Source organism: Meleagris gallopavo, chromosome 10, assembly GCF_000146605.3.
Source record: "Meleagris gallopavo isolate NT-WF06-2002-E0010 breed Aviagen turkey brand Nicholas breeding stock chromosome 10, Turkey_5.1, whole genome shotgun sequence".
Classification (NCBI taxonomy): domain Eukaryota; kingdom Metazoa; phylum Chordata; class Aves; order Galliformes; family Phasianidae; genus Meleagris; species Meleagris gallopavo.
In genome coordinates, this window is record NC_015020.2 from 28,736,887 (window position 1) to 28,758,080 (window position 21,194).

At 37.0% G+C, this 21,194-nt stretch overlaps 1 protein-coding gene across 1 annotated transcript in view; it reads left to right on the forward strand.

The window, feature by feature from the left end:
- Positions 1-19,614, forward strand: part of ADGRL4 (adhesion G protein-coupled receptor L4) — a 47,811-nt gene extending 28,197 nt beyond the window's left edge. Inside the window, exons 11-15 of the mRNA XM_019618847.2 lie at positions 976-1,196; positions 1,296-1,362; positions 15,527-15,618; positions 17,168-17,336; positions 17,858-19,614. Of these exons, the coding sequence (XP_019474392.2) occupies positions 976-1,196; positions 1,296-1,362; positions 15,527-15,618; positions 17,168-17,336; positions 17,858-17,920 (612 nt within the window). The 3' untranslated portion in view covers positions 17,921-19,614. The remainder of the gene's footprint in view (positions 1-975; positions 1,197-1,295; positions 1,363-15,526; positions 15,619-17,167; positions 17,337-17,857) is intronic.
- Positions 19,615-21,194: the final 1,580 nt, after the last annotated feature.

A 21,194-nucleotide genomic window follows, 5' to 3' on the forward strand; every position in this document is an offset into this window, starting at 1 on the left:
CCATCATCCCTTACTTCCAATATTTTGTACTATATTTACCAGTATATAGTAGCCTAGTGATACTGACTTCTTGGTCAAGTAACAGGAACTATAAGATGATCACCTGTACTTGCTGTTATCTATAGAGATAGAGCTGTCATCTGAGATGATGCAAGTTGAATTTGGTCCACGAGTTACATTTAAACTTTCTCACTTTAACTAAATGTGGTCTAAGTGTGGTTGACATTTTCACATCTGTTTGAATGCTGTTTAAAGCAACGTTGGTGGCTCTCTGTGATGACAATTCTTCCTAAAAGCCAGGTCAGAGCTGCGGTCCCATGGTAGCTTTAAGACATTGCACTGTTGGTTGGTGGGCCTTTGCTGTCTAAATGTGAAGTCTTGACTAATCTGTCACTTTTCATACAAGTAGGACTGTTGGTTCTTGCATCTCAGAATAGTTTTAGGAAATTAAATCATGCATAAATTATCAAAAAAGCTATATCGTAAATTGCTGAATAGGATTTAAAATTACCTGAAAAAAACATGAACTGCAATCCCTAAGGCTGCACTATTATAGTGATTGTGGAATATCACCTTAGGAACATTTCATTGTAAAAAATTCCTTTAGAAATAATTGCTCATAAAGCTTATTTGCGTATCAAATCATAAAAATAGGCTTTGTCTAAATCAGCAAATTATGTAACCATGATTCTCAGGTGTAGAAATGGGATGAAACATGTCAATTTGTTAATGCAGTTTTTCTGTAAAGACATGCATTGATTTTAAGTTGAATGTCATCTTTTTATTTTAGCAGTTGTTATAGAAAACACTAATGAACAAGTGTGCTTGTAGGTACAGGCCAAGATCTTATCAATCAGCCTTACATATGTGCTGCTCTGCTGCTTGAATATTGCTAGGTTGCTGTGCATGTGCTGCAATATTAAGAGACATATTAATAGAATTGTGACTCTTGCTTTTCTCTGGTTGAATTTCTAGCTCATCTGTTCAATTACTGCTGGATTACTCCATTATTTCCTTCTAGCTGCATTTGCATGGATGTGTATTGAAGGCATTCACCTCTACCTTATAGTTGTGGGAGTCATCTATAACAAGGGTTTCTTGCACAAGAATTTCTATGTCTTTGGCTATGTAAGTCCAGCTGTGGTAGTTGGCATCTCTGCTGCACTCGGATACAAGTACTACGGCACCACAGAAGTGTAAGTTGCTGTTTTTGGGTTCAAATGAACGTACGTGAGAATGCAATAGTCACAATAGCCTCGCACAATTCAAGATGTTTTGTGCTGTTTACTTTTCAGATGTTGGCTCAGCACAAAGAATAACTTTATATGGAGTTTTATAGGACCAGCATGCCTAATAATTCTTGTAAGTATAATTTTCATTTTTATTGTAGTACATAAAACTGATAATAAAAGGTGTTTAATAATCACCCACCCATTGCCAGCATAGCTGTGAGTGCTAATTATAGGGCAGAATTGGCTAATTTAGATCCTTTTATAGTGTCTCTAAATTATTTATATGCTGTACATCTAAATAGCCTGAAAAATGAATGTTGGACAGAAAAAAAAAGCTCACTATAAGATCAGAGATTCTTTATTTCTCACTCTCTTTCTTCCTTTCAACCCAATGGCTTGAGAAAAGCATTTCTAGTTTGTAAGAAGTAGTATCTTTGTATGTCATTGGCATCTCAGCATGGCTCGGCAGGAGGTGTACACATACACCATCCTCGCAGACAGATAATCTGGTTTTTCAAATGTTGTGTGACTTAATCTCTTATCAGTGATCGGTCATCTTTGTAAGATTAGACTGTCATCTTTATGGTTTTATCACTCTCATGTACCCTGTCATCATCAAAGCTATTTTAAACTAAATTGCGACGTCAGAGAAAAGAACCCGCTATTTCACATGGGCAGACAAGTCAAGTATTGATAGCCCTATTTCAGCTGTGAAGAGGGCCTTTTTAATTCTTATTGGAAGTGGTTTCAAACCTGCAAATTTGGCAGGTATTATATGTTCCATTCTGAATCAAAACATTTTTGGTGCCTCAAGAGCATTTCTAAGTGCTGTAAAGTTTAACAAGCCATTCCAACTGTAATGGGGCATTATTGTATATGACCGGGTAGACAGTGATCGGGCAATAGCTGGAGCTAACAGAAAGAGAAGGTACAGTGGTAAGGCCTTGAGACATCTATGGTCATGTCAGTAATATTCCTTCCTTGCTATTTAAGCTGATGGTGATAAATGTGAGGATATGTAAAAGGAAGTGGCAGGGCCTAACACACACAAGATTATAGTTAAAACAATTTTATTTCAATGCATTAGCCATTTCAAAGCTGAATAAAGTGTTAAATATAACTCTGGCTGAGTTCCATCTCAAGTTCCTGTTGTAGACTGGGCAGGCTGGGAAAAATGTGTCAGATACAACCCCAGGTAACGCTCCCCACCACACCCGATGAGCATGGAGAGGCATGGTGCCACAGCTCCCTCTGTTCCACAACCCTGACTTCAGATGATATTGACAGGTTAATGCAGTAAAAGAAAATCATGGGGTAAAAGATCACTTTACTGGAAATTCTTACAGTTCTTAGGTTTGAGTTGGCAACTTCCTTTGTCCTCTTTGGACCTTTTCTCTTTCTTCCAGGAAGTCAGCTTGCAGCACTGAGATTTTTTCTTGCTGCTTTCCCTCCTATACTCACCTGCCTTCAGGTGAAGATTTATGGGCAGTAAAATATGACTGTGCTGTCAGTTTAGGAAAGGTATGTTATCAAAATATACAAAACAGAACAAATGTATGCATCTACAACTTTGTTTTCATCTCCAGCTGACCTGTGCCTGATGCAAGACATTAGGCACACGGCACAGAGACAGCAGATCAGTGGTGCTTTCAATATGAGCCGGCCGCAGAGGCACATCCTGAAAGCTGGGTTTTTGCCTTTGCTTGAGCTCTCCGCATCTTGCAGCAGGCAACATCATCCATGAAATAAAAGACAAATGGGAGGTGATAAAGTTGACCCTCTCCATGAAGAATATGGGAAACCCTGTGCAAAAAGGCATTAACTTAAGGAGATGAAGTGGGTGTTAAATGTGTGTTTCATAGGTCACATGCTTACTGCATTACCTCTGTTTCCATTGCCCATTCTCTCCTGAGTGCACTGCATGGGCACTGTGACAAAGTCTAAACACTTCCCAAGGTAGCAGCAATCAGGAAGTTCTTATAATTAAAGATGCCTATCTCTTTTCAAGATATCCACTTTCTCCTTCGCTAATTAAAGCAAAATGAAAAAAAAAAATTAATATAGTTCTTAGTTCTGGAATAACCAGATAGACCACCATAAGTCTTATATATAGAAAGCTACAAACTCTAGCAGCTTCAAGCACTCCTTTAATTCTGAGATTCATCTACTAATGAAATGATTCTGTGGATTTTCCAAGGTAGCTTGGAGAGTTTCAATACAGAAACTCTGGAGATCCGCTCATCGCAAATCTGATTCTTGCACAAAAAAATAAATCTTATTGTCAGCACAAAAGCCCACACACTCAAATGGTGCATTCTGTTTCTGTGAATTCTGTGAACCTCAGGAAATTTGTGGTTTGAATTATACTGTAATATACCTTTGAGACAGCATGTAAATGATGAAGAATAGAACTAATTCTGTACCAGTGGGTTTTCTGTCTCTAGGCACATTGTTTCAAATGCATCCTTTGGCTTTAAATCTGCAGTAATAATACAGAAGCATAAGGAGCTCAAGTGTTTATCAGAAGTATAAACTAAGTTCTCCTCTTATTGCCTAAGCAGTAGCACTACTTCTGAAGGTGTTTTCTTATTAATATTATGATTCTATTAGAATTCTTAAGTGTAAAGCAATTGCCTTATTGATCCCACCTAAAAATTATTATTATTATTATTATTAGATTGGTGACTGTACATGAAAAAGAGTGGGTCAGAAGCTGTTTAGATGGAGTTAGCAAAGAAAGGGCATTTTAAACCTTTGTAAAGCAAGCTGCAAGCTAAAGATAATTTCCACAACTTATTTCTTTCTCCTAATACTTGTAATCTTTAGAACCACAACCATTTTAGCTAAAACTATGCAGTAGATTAGATCAAAGCATACAAGTGTGGAGAAATTATTTATAACAAGTATTTAAACTTTTTAATAGAAAAGTGAATTTATCACAAGCTTTAAGGGACAAACACTCCCACAAACTACAATCCGTGCCTGATTGAGGAACTTACATTACAAATATAAGTTCCAGAGATAAAAGGTAGGAAAATGAAAAAAAGAAAATCCTTAGAACATTTTCTTTTCTTTTGTAATGCATTCTTACAATAACAATCTCCCTGTAATAGAAGCATATAGAATGGAAATAACCATTTTTTTGCAGGTAATGCAGCTGCCATTTTAATGATTGTGTAATGTTAGCCAAGAACTGATTCCTTGCTGTTGTACAGGGCTTTCTACAGGGCTTTTCCCACCTCTAACTTGACAGCATACTCTGTCTTGAGTGGAAGCAGACCCATGTAAGGGCTTTCTTCCACATCACTGACACTTGTGAGAACTTCATCTTTCAAACACCACAAACATAAGTTATATTCCTCCACTTATACCTACTGTGAGGAACATCAATAGAGTAGATGTCCAGCTGGTCATAGAAATTAGGCTGCTTGGTAGTGGTATGAAAAGACCATTCATGCTGTACTTACCAAAAGTCTATGAGCCATTAAAAGCAAAATTTCAAAGTGAATCATGGCAACTATGAGTGTAGCTGCAGAGGACCCTTTTAATATGCCCCTCTAAAACAACCTTCTCCCATTAAATCTGTTTAGTTGAACCTTGTGCAGCATGTTTATGGGGACATGTGCTAATATAATTTGCAACTTTGCAGTATGGGCAGAGATGTTCAGGCTTGTCTGTTCCACCCATTGTTACTGCCACAATAAATTGGCATACTTCTGTGAGGTACCAGGACTCAGAAGTGTGATGTAACATTAAGAAGTGTAATTTGCCATTTAACAGTATAAATCTATCAGTATTACTGTTGAGACTATTTCTGTAATGACAAAATACAGACTTGCTTTTCAAGATTGGAAAATTTCCAATATTACACACCATCCAAATAATCTTGCCTGTGGCTTCTGTCCAAACATCCTAGCACATGGTGCAGTGAAGGGGTAACTCATGTATGCTTCTCATTGTTTTACGATGCTAATGTATGTTTTCAGGGGCCTTGAAGGTGTCTGGCTCAGCTTCAAGCTCCCATTTCTTGAAACAATTGGTAATCGTAGCGTTTGCAACTACAGAAATGAATTATAAATGGACTCTGCAATTTGAAGAGCATTCTTGTTGACTTGGAACATGCAAACCAAGAATAGTTCTTGGGAGAAGTGTCTTCAGAAAAGCCAGATTCTTTTTATTAAGCATTTCTGTATACAATAAGTGCAATGAATAATCAACTTTCAAGCAAAAATATTCTAAGAATTGCAGTGATTAATTAACCATACCATTTTGAACTTCTCATGTATAAATGAATGGGTAAATGAATAAAATCTACAGATTGCAGTTACAAAATACAAAAATAGTGACATGTGAGTGATGAAAGCAGGCTAACAGTAGAGTAATGCTTTTCATTAAGGAACTGCCTGCATATTCATTAGGGCTAGTCAATTACTTAAAAAATATATTCACCAGATAATTTATTTGATGAATTTTACTATTATTTGTCAAATAATTTATTCAACAAAAAAGGTAAAATTAATGGAATAGTGCATTCATCAAATTTTATTGGACAGCTCTAATGCTTATTCAGTTCTGTACAGTTAGGTTGATTCAGGATTCATGATACTACTGCAATCAGTGCAGAAAAATTTCCTGGCAAATCCATTACTCTGTTTTTTCTCAAATATTCACAAACTTCATGTATTTAATACTCTAATCTAGACCATTCAAACTGAACATCTTTCATGTAGAGAAGTAAATATTCAAGGGGAAAAGTTTTACATTTTCCCAGACTACAATATTGAGCATGACCTGACAGTCCATTGTTCCCATTAAAACAAAAAAAAAACCAATCACTTCACACTAATGTAATTAGGTACACTGTCTCCTTGGGCTTCTTCACATTATTATTCCCATTTTCAATGAAGAAGGTTGTACTCATTACTCTTGATATATTTTCATATTCTGCGGAGTATTATTGAAAAAGTTGTTTGACCTCTGGCCTGCATCATAACAAATCATACCCAGCATCTCCACGTTTTACTGAATATTTATGCTTTCAAAAATTCTATATAGGTTTTCTTTTGTTTTTCTAGGGGTTATTTGAGACAAATACTTCATTATGTTTGTTAGCTAGATGAGGAAAGTATGCTCTGTACTGTTTAGTGTAGACTTTTCAGAAAATAGCCATGTAAAACATTTTTTATATCTACTCTTGTTCCTCAGTCTGCCTTTTTAGTGGAAATAAATTTCCTACTGGGACTAGCAATGGCTTTATTATTCTTTATGAAAAAAATAATAGTCCCTTTTCATTAGTCCCTCTGTGGCTTCAGTTAATGTGTCTCCATTGCATTTCTTATGCCATTGTGGATAAAGTGGAAATAATTAATTACACAGTGGCATTAGAGACTGAGTTTGCAACTTTTCTTGAAACAGATTATTTCAAACTGCAGCATTGTTCAGCAACCAGCAATACCTGCTGTGCTAAATAATCACTGAGCCTGAAAGTACTGGCCCTGTTCTGTGGATAGGTGAACCTTAATCTTCAAGCCATAGCTTCTATATTGCCATACCAACAGATAAAATTTCCCAGCAAGGCCAGGATGTTCTAGGGAAAGATGTTTCTTTCTTACTTGCCTTTGTCCTACAAAGCTATCATCAAAGTCCATGTTCTGAAGCCCCGTGAAATACCCAAAGAAAGGGGGCCATGGCCATTTAGTCTACAAAATTAACATTATTTTCTCTTATGTCATTACACAGAAACAAATCCATTCTGCTATTCTAATGTATCCATGTATCCAGCTTCTGTGCTTTCAGTGATTATGCTGCCTTGATATAAGCACAATTACATCAACATATATACTTACCCTAAACTGATCATTGATTGGACTCAAAAGGTTTGCTTTAGAAAGTTAACGCAGGCTGATGGTATCTTCTGTACTTTCTTAATATTTACATACTGACTATATATACTTTGCATATTTTGTCACTCAAAGTGCATTTTCTTTCACTCTCCTACTGCCCTTTGATTCATCAGTTGCAGACATATAGAAAAATAAATTCATATTCACAGTAGCAATTGCACATGACTCTTCTCCTCGGATGAGATGTGGTCATTGAAGGAGCTTTTTATGGCTTTGAGTATGACCATAATTTTGTGACTACATCCATACACAACAGAATCATATTTGCTTCTAAAGGCAAAAGGACAAATCCTTTACAGGGTCTGGTTGGATGCGGAAGGTACCAGATGGCTTTCTGCTTACTATTTTTACTTCCAAAGTGGCAAATGTGTTCAGACTCAATGTCTTGGCCATAATCTTGATGCTGCTTCCATCCTGGTAGTTTTTCCATTCACTGAAGTTATTAGTGCTAAAATATAATATACAACTATTTCACAACCTATTTACCAGTGGAAAAATATTTCTCTGGTGCATAGGGCTCCATGTACAGCATAAGACAGGTTTACATTTATGGAGGAAAACCACAAGAGAGGACTAAGTAAGTCTGAATCTTTGATGTACCTGGAATGAATGCATCAAACAGCCTGATTTATGTCATTAACAGCTTCCGAGAAAAAATCCATCTTTTCAGAACTTCTTGGAAAAGGAGAAAGTGTACCTAATAATTAATTTTACTGAGACCCTTATCCCGCTAGTTGGTCTAGGGTTTATGGCTAAGGTCAGCCATGGTTCTGTGTTGGCTCATCCCTCCTGCCCTGTGCTGCAGAACAGAGACTAAATAAAAATACTTAGGCCAGTATGTATTTAGCTTTTCAATCCAATAAGAAATAACATTGAACCCAGAAGAATATGAGAAGCTGTTTAATCTGATAAAAAATATAAACCTCCCTTCTATTTCTTATTTATTTATTTACAGCTTCCTGTAACTGTTCTAAAAGCATAAAGAAAACTACTTAGTTATTAAATCGAGTCTAAATCTACAGCTGGAGGTATGCAAAAGAACAACTCTGAAATATTCATGTATTCATATATAAAGAGCAAGTCTATGTGAAAATTATGTATTTCCTGAAACAAGGTCTGAAATGAACTAATTTAGCTGTGTTTTCACTTTTAAACAAGTGAAAATATTAAAATCTTAGAATCATAAAATTCTAATCCCTCACTGTTGAAAATATTTCCCCAAAATACAGCCTAGAGTGGTTTTTTTAATGCTTTTGTTATATTTTCTATTTCTAAATAAGACTGCTGTTGTATACCTAAAGCATTCAAGGAGGTATATTAACAGGAGACATGATAATGAGATAAATCAGTCAGTAGACAAATCCAGACTGTTTGACTGCCAGCTTGTGTCCAATTTTATGCAATTAATATGGCATACATTTTCATTTTGAAGCTTAAACTGTTGTATCATTAATAGCTTAATTTTGTTCTCCTCTGTCTGAAATAACGATGACCTATTGAATATTGTCATTTTACCCAGACATTAGGCAGACAGACAGACAGAAATATATTGCTCTCTCTGGCAGAATTCAGACCATCACAAGCTCATTAATTCAAACACTCATAATGAGGGTCATTGTAAAGACTGATACAGATACAGCTGCTCTGAACTTCAGACATTTTTTGAAAGAGCCAAATTCAATATGATATATGTAAAAAATTCAAGTATATGCCTAAGAGAGCAGCAGGAGAAATTTTCTCATTCTTTTTTGTGAGATCTGACATCAGCATATAGATGGTTTCATCAATTATTGAGACAGGGACTAAGAAAGGAAAAGGGAATGATTTGGGGGCTTCATTTTTTGAAGTTTGAATGTAAAGTGCTCAGACTGAATCAGAGCTAGAATGTCTGAATCTTTAGAATTAGCTGCTTCTTTCTTATACTAGCACTTCTTTGTAACACTAGAAAACCTTAAAGAGCAGGTGTTTAAAGTGTTTTAATAACTTTTGAAAGGCTGGAGTGTATCTTTTACACAAGAATATTGTACATGAAATAAGCAATACCTTTTTCATTCTATAAATATCTGTGTATTGGAAAGAGTCTCAAAACCTTGGTCTTGTATTAAACAATTACTCTCCTGTTAAAATAGTAATTGTCTTTAGATAGTCCTGGATGCAGAACTGTGGGATGAGGGAGATCCAGGTCTTCCTGCTCCGGTGAATGTTTAATTATCTATATGGCATGGAACAGCGCCAGCAGGGCTAATGGAGCGATGGTGGTGAATAGCTGGTATGGAGGCTGGAGGAACTAAGGGTCATATTATAGTCTGAATATTAAGTACAACAGAAAATTGTGCCCATGTCTTCTACATCCTGGATAAATGCTCTTTCCACAGGGATTTTTCGTTGTTCAGAAATGAATGTCCTTTCTGGTTTTAATCATAAGAACAATGCTGATCAGTAAGTTTACTGTTGAAAGTATAATCTAAATCAGCAAATATCTTAGTGCTGATGAACTGACTTTTTTTTTTTTTCCCCCCAACAAAAAACTGTTGGAGAAAACGTTCTTGAATGCTTATTGTCCCAGTCTTTTATTTTGCAAGTTGTTCAGGTAGGAACTCAGCTACTGCCATTAAAGCACCACTCCCCTCTGAGCATTCAAGAGCTCTTTTGTCTTGCTTAAAAAAAGTAGGGAGGAAGGAAAGAAAAAAAGATTTCTCAGTTGCAAAATTTGACAGCTGTCAGCTACCTTGATGGGGCAAAATGATGATATATCGCTTCACTCAGTATCTTACCATTTAATTGTAATTAATTATGAAAGAAACTACAACTCTTCAACATGAGTGCAAATATTTTTATTTGCAGACAGATGTTTTGCATGCTTTATTAAATTTTGTATATTTCATACCATTCAGCGCTCAACTAAAAATAGCTATCAATCTGTACTTACAAAGAGAGTGTTTCATGCAGCGTGAAGCACTAAGATCATATTTATTTGAGGATAGAACATTATGTTACTCTTCCAGTATGTAAAACACGTACATTTAACAGAGGAATTAAGGATCTATTTTAAATATAGCAGTTGCTAAGCAATGTGCTAATAACAGAGCCCCAACAGCTTGGAATATTTAGCATTTTAGGACCTATGTGTTCATTTTTTATATTATTACTTAGTTTGCAAAATACAGTAATCAACAGGGAAGTTTGTAATTTGCTTAAGCAATAGGCAAAATTGTTTCTCAGTGCTCTTCTGGATCCTCACCTTAATAATATTTACTAGATACTTTTTTATGTTTTGATATGTATACAACACTATTATTTCCTTCTGCAAACTGTGTATGGGTAAAATGTTACTTTGGTGGTCCCAGAACTGCTAAGAGTGAAAGTCAAAGCAACAGCATCTTGCTCTGCCCATGCCCACTGTTGAGCAGTTTTCCTTTCCTTTCCGCTTCGCTACAGAAGCATTGGCAGAGGGAAGAAGGCGTCAGCAAAGAAATTTACAGAGCTATCCTAGTTCTGGGCAGAGATAGACTAACACCATACAAAGTGGTGCCTATGAATCCCTTAAGACACCCCTTTTATCAGTTGTGGAGAAAAGGTCTTGACAACACCGGAAGCAGTGGGAGTTTTGCCATCTAACAGTTCTACCATTGGTATAATGAGGCCAGAAGTTACTCCAAAGTCCTAAATTTTCTTAACTCTTCACACAGATAACTTCCTAAGAACAGATTCTCTGAGTATTTAACATCCTCCCTTTAAACATAGTTGTGCGTGTACAATAAAACCTACCTTGTGCAGCTCTGTGGTTCCCTGGGAATCTTCCTGGGTAAAATAGATACGCAAACGTAGTTGCCCATATTTACAAAATCCTGGTTTCATGAGACCCTAAGACTTTCCTCTATTCAATATCTATTTCACGTAAATATATTTTAAGTTTCTTACCATTTGCTTATAAATATACCACAACATTTCTAGAATTTAAGCTAAAAGCACTTTTAATACAAATATCTTTAAGGAGAGTTGATTCCCTGAAGATTCTTAGAATGGAGGCTGCTCCTGTACAAGCACTTGTATTTGATTAACCACTTAGAAAAAAGGAATAGATTAATTATTAAAATGAGTCCTGTAGTGCACCTGAGCACTGAGTGAGTGCTGACTCCCACCAACATCGCAGGGGGGAGGGCTCAGCATCCCGCAGGATTGGGCTGCAATGAGAAAGCCAGAGACTTGTGGTACAATAACTCTGCTGTTTACCCAACAGCATAAAATCATGGAATTTAAACAGCAGTTTGAGGTGGTTTGTTAAAAAATGAAATAGTTCAGTACTGGGCTTGGAATCGCTGCAGTTCCCTTTTCGCCTATTAGCCTTGCCCAGCAGCCCATCTCAGGACATGCAGCAGTTTCTCTGACTGCTCAGCCATGTAATAACACTGAAACAAAGGCACAAGGACTTGCCCTGTCACGCTGTAAAATCGTTATTCACTTGATAAAACTGCAGTAGTGCCACTGTACTTTACGCCTTGGGCTTGCCCAGTGCTGCCGAGTGGCCGTACTCATTACCCAGTAACTTCCCTCCTGGAGCAGACGTGCAGCAGCCGCAGTCCCCAGGCTGGCCCTGGCCAGGCCTGCGCATCGCCTGCACCGGCTCAGTGTCACAGCTGCCTGCACACGGTGTTCTGTTCTGCTTTACTGCCTCTGTGCTTTGCTGTTCTGTTTCCATTCACCTTGCCTGTCACCTCCAGGCAGCTTTAATTATAACATCTTATAAAGCTTAGCCAACAAGAGCTGAAGAGTATGCTTTAATTACAAAAATCTAAAACATGACTGCAACCAAAACACAATATTTAGCAGTAAGTGTCTTCTGGAAGCTTTTTTAGATGTTTCAGTGTCTCTTATCCCCAGTTTATTCAGCCACAGTACTAGACAGCTACAGCTCTTCGTGCCTATCTACAAGGGCTGCTCCAAAAGTAATGCCTCCTATTTTATTATGTCGGCTCACAATGTCAGAGGTGGATGTTGGTGGCCAGCCAGTAGAGGTTAAGCTTCCCACCAATATTCCATTACATTTTGTTGCCTTGTGACAGATGACAGCAGAGGGACAGTCTGATAAAATGGTGTCTGATACATACGTGCTTTGGAAGCAAAGGTGTGTCATGGAATTCCTCTGTGCGGAAGAAATGGCACACACTGGCATTCACCAATGCTTGCTAAACATTTATGGAGACCAAAGAGTGGATGAGAGCACAGTGAGGTGGTGCATTCTAGCAATGGTAACAGTGATGTGAAAGAGAAGCCATGTTCCAGATGGCCACACAGATTTTTATGAGCACGGCATGCAGGCGCTTGTTCACTGCTGGTAAAAATGCAGATAATGGTGGTGATTATGCTGAAGTAGTGTTTTGTATCTGAGAACTCTGAGAACTTGCTCTGTCAAACAGTGTTCTTATGCTGTTTGTATCTATTGTTTTTTCCATGGGAAAAAAAATAGAAGGCACTACATTCAGAGTGACCTTCGTATATTTTAGAAGCCTTTTGTAGCCGACTACCTGCATTTATTCATTTGAATTTCACTTATTGATACAAAGGAAAAATGTCTTAAGTGGTCATATCTTATGCCAGGCAATTTAGGTGTTTCACTTCTCATCACATCTGTTGAAACACATGGCTCTTTGAGGATATTAGGTATATGAAGGCCATTTCCCCTTTAGTTCTCTGTCCAGCCATTGAACATGAACTTTTTACTCAGCATTTCCCAGAAATAGCTGCGATTACAGCACGCTTATGGTAACAAATATGCAGGCTTAGGCTGAAGCATAGTGCGTTGAACTTCACATACTTGTTAGAGTACCAGTTTTCTGCACACTTGAATATTATTAGCATTATTAACATTATCTATGTTTCTCTTGGGTTTATGTATGATTGTCTGTTATTGATTTTCCTCAAGTGTTGCTGGATTTTCTTCATTGCAGGACAATTACAACTACCTTTCTGTTAACCTATTTGAGGTCCTCCAAAGGACAAAATGCTGGGCCAGAGTGCTCTAAGTTAGGCTGAAAGAAAGTTCCCTGAAACCTACTTTTTTGAGGCACTGAACATTGTATGAAACAGCCTATGCACTTGGCTATGATATTTTTTATTAATGGAGTGCTTCTAAATGGGGTAAAAGCCTACTTAAGGCTTTAATAAATCTTGGGAATGAGCGGGTGTTTCAAAAGTTAAGCTCGCTGCCATTACCCTGTAATGTTACCTCCTGAGAGGCTACCTGAGACATGTCAGTGTGCTTTGCCTGCACTCTGCAGCTGGCTCTGAGAACCGGTGTTAACCTCTCCTGCTCCCCTGACACATCCAGATTACTCCCATCAGAATGAATTGATGAATGAAAAGATCATAGTTAATGGGTATTACCTCAACGCAGAGGGCCAAATCCTATTATCCTGTGTTACAGACAATGTAAATAGTATTTGTGTAAAGGAGCCCCACTGGCATGAAGAGAAATGGAGACCTCTACCACGAGGCCCCACATCTCCCCCTCTGCAGTCCCATCCTTGCTCAGCAAAACTTCCCCAGTTCTGCAGCTGTTTTCCATGACCAAAGGCTAATGGAGTCTGGCCCACAGAGCTTCATAAAGCGCCTATTATCAGCAATAGAAAGGCTCTCATTGACATCAGTGATGTTGGTGACCGGCCAGCAGGGAGGAGGCTTGCCTGCACGGTCATGCTGACACCTTCAGAAGAGGTACTGGGGTGCTTTCTTCGTGTTTGTGGTACTTTGATCACTTTTCACCCTACCTTTTTTCAGATTACTTTAATAAGTACATTAGGTAGGTTACACAGATTACAGTGTGTGTTCCACATTATTTGGTATATTATTCACCAACAAATATAAGATAAAAAAGTAAGTCTGCATATAATTACCCATAACTGCTGACTGACTTATAATTAACTTTGAAAAATTGCTGGTTTAGGAGATATTACAGATTACAATTTTAAATACAAAGAGCTTCAGAATAGCTCTCATGATCAGTGAAAGTACAAGGTATTCAGTGAAGGATTAATTCCCTAAACTGCTAATCAGCTCTATCTCCTGTCTTATCAAATTGTAAATACATTATGCTGTATTAAACTATGAGCATGCAGCTAATTAAAGCAGAGCCTGAATTTAATATCAGATACTCCCACCCGACATAACAAAAATGTTCTAAAGACATACATAACAAGTGCTAACAAATGAAAGCAATTCTTTTAAAAGTGATGCTGTGTTTATATAGCAGGCTTTTGTTTTCAATTTGGAGTGGTTTTTTGTGTTGTTGTTTTTATTTTTAAGAGAAAGGAGAGCAGTAAACCACACTATCTTTTTGGAGAAACGAGTTGGGGAAGACATTAATTCTACTTGGTCTGCAGCTGTAAACCCACAGCAACCAACCAAGATATTACAACCAAGGATTTAAAAACATACAACCAGATAAAATTTGGTTCAATTATTAACATTGCAAATAGATTCTGATGTTAAATGCTGCAAACCAAAATAACTGTTCTTTTAAAAAGCAAGAGAGCAAACTCATCTACATTGTTAAAGGAAAGCAATAGAAATTTAAATAAATATTCAGTGAAGCCTATCTGAGCAAGCAGAGATTCAGAACCATAGCTGAGCATCATTTACAAAACTACTTCCTTTAGTTGTTTTTTTGTTTGTTTCAAACTCAAATAAAGCAATATGATTATAAGGAAAGCAGAAAATGTACGCAGCATGCACACACACAGATTGTCCGCTAATGAAACAAACATAAAATGGAAGAGAGAATACCTTGCATGGAACCTTTCAGCAAAGTTAGTTTTTTAAAATTTCTTTACATAAGCCTCAAAGATTTTTATGCCACTTAAAACTTTTCACACCCAAAAGAGCTCAGAAAATACAATATTATTAATGTGACATTAATGTATTAATATGATATTTATGTAACAAAGATGTGCATTTTATCAAAATCTATGCAGTACTGTATAGAAAATCCATGGCAAGAAGCATCTTTGAGATCCTCTCCTCTCCTCTTCTTCTCCTCTCGTCTCATCTCCTCTGCTCTCCTCTCCTCCCCATTTGCTTAAACATCTCTACTTACAAGAAAAAAAATTAGGCCATGAAATCAGAGATTTACCAATAAACATTTGCAGACTTTTGGTAGGGATAATATTGAGATAAGATAGAGTTACTACCTTGTTTGATCAATCTTTATTATGGGGCTCATATTTTTTTAATAGACGTGGATCAGAAAAGAGTTTTCCCCTCCCCGTTCCATCACTGGATTCTCTAGGTTTTATATACACAGAAACTTTATCTGACTTGTTCTGTTTAACTGTTTTACTGAAACTCAAAATCGCTCCAGTTTGAACTAAAAGTTATTCTCTTTATTCTCCCCAGGTTAATTTGCTGGCTTTTGGAGTGATTATTTATAAAGTATTTCGACACACTGCAATGTTAAAGCCAGAAGTTAGTTGTTATGAAAATATAAGGTAAGTTTGCCATTTAATACTATTTTAAACTTCTGTTCAAACAGAATAAAGCCAAATGTGAAATTAAGGATTCAAAAACAATGATTTAAACTTCTGGAAGATTTGTGGAAATACTGAAGTGGTTTTCTTCTATTGTCATATATATCTGGAGGTAAACTTTGCAGTCTTTCCTTCTCCTGACCAATGCCTCATGCAGTAACACTGGGCTTATGGGAGGTGTATGAAAAACACTGTAAGAGGTCCATGTCAATCAAAGGGTAAAGGCTGAGGGGAGGGTTAAAGTAGTAATTGTACATTCTGCAGCCTCTATGCAAGTCAAAACATGCCCAAATTGGGACCAAAATATTTACCTTGATGTAACAAGGCATACAGGAAATCCTGTGATAAGAAAATCAGGCCATTTTTATTAGTAGTAAAAAGTCCACAGTAGGGCATTGTGCTTCTATGGTGTTGAGGAGTGGGGGGTTCCTCTCCAGGATTTTTACTTTGCATGCTGTTATGATTTTTCCATCAACTCACTCTCTTTAAAACTGATTTATAGGAACCTTGAAAACCGTTTGTGCAGGAAAAGCTGAAGTGTACTACAGGGAACATTGAAAACAACTTACTGTTTGTGTTGCTTAGGAACACTCCTGCAGTTTCAATGCACTGCACTAGATTTATAGTTAGGATTTAGCAATTGTTTGATTGATTACTTTCTCTTATTCCTTACCCTTCATAGCTTCATGTGGTGAGCTGGTTTTAATGAAGTTGAAAATTATTCATTTTCCGAGGAACAGTGCTAAAAATGTCTGTTGTTCAAAGGAAGTCCTGCAATGACTAGGCTGAGAATGAATAAGAAAGTAATCAGTGGTTTCATTTCCAAGACAACATGCTGCAATTTGCTTGAGCCCGTGAGCAGGGCTTTACAGTATGTTGGAAAAAAAAATACATAGCCAATCAGTTCCTGTAATTTTAAAGCATCAATACAGTGACCCAGAAAATATTTGAGAGTATAAGTGTCGTAAAAACAAAAATATATTTTTAAAAGGAGAAAGAATGAAAGCAGGAAAGTCTAGGTTTACAACTGGCACCATCTTCTGCAGTGAACCTGAGAGGCAGCCTAAGAAACCTTTGATGTCATGCACATGTACTGACCTAAGAGCTGTAGGTAAAATACTGTACATTTTTCTGGGTTATTTTTTGAGGAGGATAAGGGGGAGGAGGAAAAGCGAGAGAATGCTTCATAACAGACATATGTTTTTCCTTGGGGAATTACACTAACAGTAGATTTAAATCAAATCATATGGTGCTGCAGTACACCAGAGAAAACATATCTGAAGATTAAAGAAGCCAGTGTTTTAAGGCCCTCCAGTTTTACTCTTTTGCTCTTTGGCAGTGATAGAGTGAGCTTATTTGTGTCACGGTGCTACAGCACACCCTAAAGAGCAACCCATGCATTTGCACTTCTCAGGCCTTCACAGAAAAAAATAAATTACGTAGGCAGCATTCCCTATGCCAAGCAGCAAAGGGATACACAATACGTTTGTGTTTGTCTGCATTTCCCTAGGTCCTGTGCCCGAGGTGCTCTCGCTCTCCTGTTCCTCCTTGGGGCTACTTGGATCTTTGGGGTCCTCCACGTCGTCCAGGGCTCCGTGGTTACAGCCTATCTGTTTACAATCTTCAATGCTTTTCAGGGGATGTTCATCTTCATCTTTCTTTGTGTGCTGTCCAGAAAGGTGAGTGTCCTCGTGGGGAGCCACAGGGGCACTCAGGTTTGCCCAGGACAATGCCCAGACTTGAAGCAAAGTCCTAGTGTGGACGGTTTTTCAAAGCAGGAAGAAAGCCTTGAGCCTTTCATGGGAGTGGGAAGGGAAGAGGGGAAATACTGCTGTTGCCTTCTGGGGAGACAGAACATTGTCCCTGTTCTTACCTTTGCACCTATTTTCTTCCTGTTAAAAAAATAAAATAAAATACTTACAGAAGATTAAAAAATGATCTTGTAAAACTCACCAGTAATCAGATGAAACAATGCAATGGATGCAGTAAAGCTCACTTCCATTCTTTGCAGTTAGTAACAGGATTCACACTCCCCAAACAGTTTTGAGATTATGCTTTTTTCAGTGTTCCGTCCTACAGTCGCAAGCAGCCCCACCTTAAAATATCTAACAAAGTGATTCATACACAGTTAGTTAAAACACATAAAGATATATATATAAATTTATCTTTTTCATGTTTGGATTCAATATTTTTCTTTCAGATTCAAGAAGAGTATTATAGGTTGTTCAAAAATGTTCCTTGTTGTTTCGGCTGCTTAAGATAAATAGAAGGAAAATCTGCATGAGCATCTTGGTGGAAAAGGGGAGCAAAACAGATCATGTCATTATGGACATTACAGGAAAAAGTGGTATTGTACCAGCGGGCATATTTCTTAAATGATTTACTGGCTGTTTTTGTACGTATGTGTGCATTCATCCAAAGCATTTATATTATGCTGTATACAAACAGTATACGAAACAAACTGGATTATAGCAGAACATATATTAACGAAGACCAAGGAAATAAGAAAATTTTGAAACAAGCTCAGGACTTTTCATGACTTAGGTTTTGTTTCTGATATTGGAAATATCTCCAGCTCTTGGAAAAGAAATATCAAGAACCAGCTAGCACAGCAGATTTTATTAATCACTTGATAGTGGAATCATACTCGCTGTCTTTCTATAGTAATGAGCTTCTTACATTTAGTTGTGTATGACCATCTGCAGTGAATGGGTTCCATTAAAAAGTCAATAGATAAAGATCTGCTCCAGCACAGACTTCTGAAAACATTTCTTTTAATTTAAAGTAGATTTAAAAAGGAATTTGTTTAATATTATTCTCTTATCACTCTGAAATATATATCTGTATATTAATCAATTCTTTATTTTTATAACTTTCAAAGAATAGTTTAGATCTAAAGGAACTGAGGTCAGATCTGATGCAAGAATGGTATCAGTATGGGACAGCCATTTCATAAGTGAAAGATTATTTTGTGAATACTTTGAAAAAGATCTGGTTCTTGTTTTATTTAATTGCCAAAAAGACTGAGATCTGCTAAACTGGCACTATGATCTGGGAGGCACTGGGAAGGAAATGCTTTATGAAGTTTGTCACTTGGTAGGGACATGTGGAATCCAAACCACATAGGATCAAATGGAGGATCAACTGAAAAATAGAGTGGTAGAATTCACCTCTGCAGAAGAGTACAGATTTAAATTCAAGATCATGTGCCTCCATGAAATTGTAACTACAGCAGTTTTCTCTATTTGTAGCACCCTTGAGTCAACCATTTCTCTTCCTCCAATGCTCCTGAATTTAGAACATTTATCCTGTGTTTATCCTTTAGAGCATACACAGATCTGCTGAAATCAGAGAGAACTTGTTATGGTGCAAGCTTTGCTGCATCAGGGCATAGATGTGTTACATCAGCATTTCCAGCTGTGCCATCATACTCATATTCATTTTTAAAGTATGCTTTAATTTCATCCTTTTAGCATCTAGCTAATGTGAAGCACTGAGCCTCATTCCACGTTGCCTTCTAAGGAAGTGTCTAGGATCTCAGAAGAAGCCATTTATTTTTACCAGTCAGACACTGTAAATATGTAGTTGTTAATAAATCCCACTGTTGTTTTGTCTGTTAAAATAAAGTACTACTCTGAATTTTATTTATACTAAAGGAATTCTTTTTTTACTAACGGTCAGATTTGTTTGGATTTTATCTTTTTTTCCATATATATAAGGCTTTCATTGTATGTACAGCAATGATGTGCTTCATTATGTATATTCCATGTCTCTGTCAAAATTTTGGAAACCACAAGAGGAATCTCTTTTTTTCTAGGGGAAAAAAAAAAGAAAGAAATAAAGAAAAAAAAGTATTTCAGATGGTCCTTTGAATGTAAAATATGTGAATAAACTGAAATGCTTTGCTTTCTCATTTTAACATATTTCCCTTCATTTAAATAAATACAGTGGAAAAGATCTCATGGTTATATATTATTTGCCCTGAATTATTTGCTGTATTTCCTTTGCTGCTCTGTATGTTCCCCCCGGTTTGCAAAAATGCAAATATTACTCAGCAGAGTCTTTTTAGAAGGATATCTATTAATGCATCATTTTTTAATCTCTTGCAGAAGTCTAACCTATAATAAGACTGGCTGGACAGAGTAGTATCTCTAACATAATGACTTCAGCATGCTTAGTGCAATTGAAAAATTTTCCTTAGAAAGAAAATATGTCATGAAGTGTTTAGGTTACAATAGTCTTTTTAATGTAAGAACATCCTTTATAGGAAAACTGTGCACTCCAGTACCTGGGTCAGATTGAAATTGTGTTTTCCTTACATGCAAAGACGAGATTTATGTTTTAATACCGTACATAAGAGCAGATAAACTTTGTTTAGATTCATCACCTTCGAGCCTGAAGGATATTGTAATTGTCCTCCCTAAAGCATGCAGATATACTGATGAGAAATAAAAGGGTTTATTTGTCACTGTCCTTACTAACACGAGCCCCAGCCCAGCAGAAAGGGAGAAGAAGTAACGGACATAAACTGAAAAAAACAAAGATTTCAACGTGACACTAGAAAAATCTTTTTCAGTGTGAAGCTAATTGAGGATTGCAAATGGTTTTCCAGAGAAGTTGTGCAGCTGTGTTAAAATCTTTGGAGTTTTTAGGATTGGATAAAGCCTCTAGCAACCTGATCTCATACCTGACCCTGCTTTGAGCAGGAGAGGGGATGAGATGACCTTCTGAAGTCCCTTCCAGCCTGAATTATTTTATGAGGACTTAACATTTAGGATGTTAAGTATCAAACTGAAAAAATAACAGTTGGACATCAGTTATAGGCAAACTAAGGAAACCTGTGCTCAAGTCATCCATCAGCTGAACAAGTTGCTTTCAAAAAAAAAAGTGACCTATTTGTCAGATTAACTGGTAACTAGTTGGCTGGTTTGATGTGTTCAGCATCTTTTCAGACTGCATTCTTTTGAGGAGAATATGACATCTCCAGGTGGGACCAGCAAGAAAAAAAGACTCAAAACAGTGATTGACAAGACAGATAAAAGTAAAATGTTAAGGTTTCACTCTGAAAGCAAGTGCTTGCTGAAGAGAGAAATTGTTTTCATTAAATCAATCAAAGAGAAATTTGTGTTCAGTGTTGCATTTTAAGATGTGCTTCAGAATATAATAAATAAGGTCTGAATTAAAAATGACTGATTTATTCTGAAATAATTACTTCTTCAAACAATAGCACATGTATTTCAAGGAAAAGGCAACATTTTAGAGTTAATTATCATCACAGCCTTTGGGAGTTTCAGTTTGGCAGAGCTGTGCTGATGGCCAGCTGATCTTTACCTGCTGGGATGAAGTAGGTAGGCACTGATTGCCCAAAGTGGCTTCAGACTTTCCTTTGCTCATCAGTTTTCACAGTCCTCAGGACATGGTGGTGCCTTGAAGTCAGGAATTTTATATACTCATGCATCTTTTCAACTAGACATTAAAAGGAATGTCGCACGTGGTGCCACTAGGCAGAAGGAGCAAATATTCGCAGGGCTGGTTCC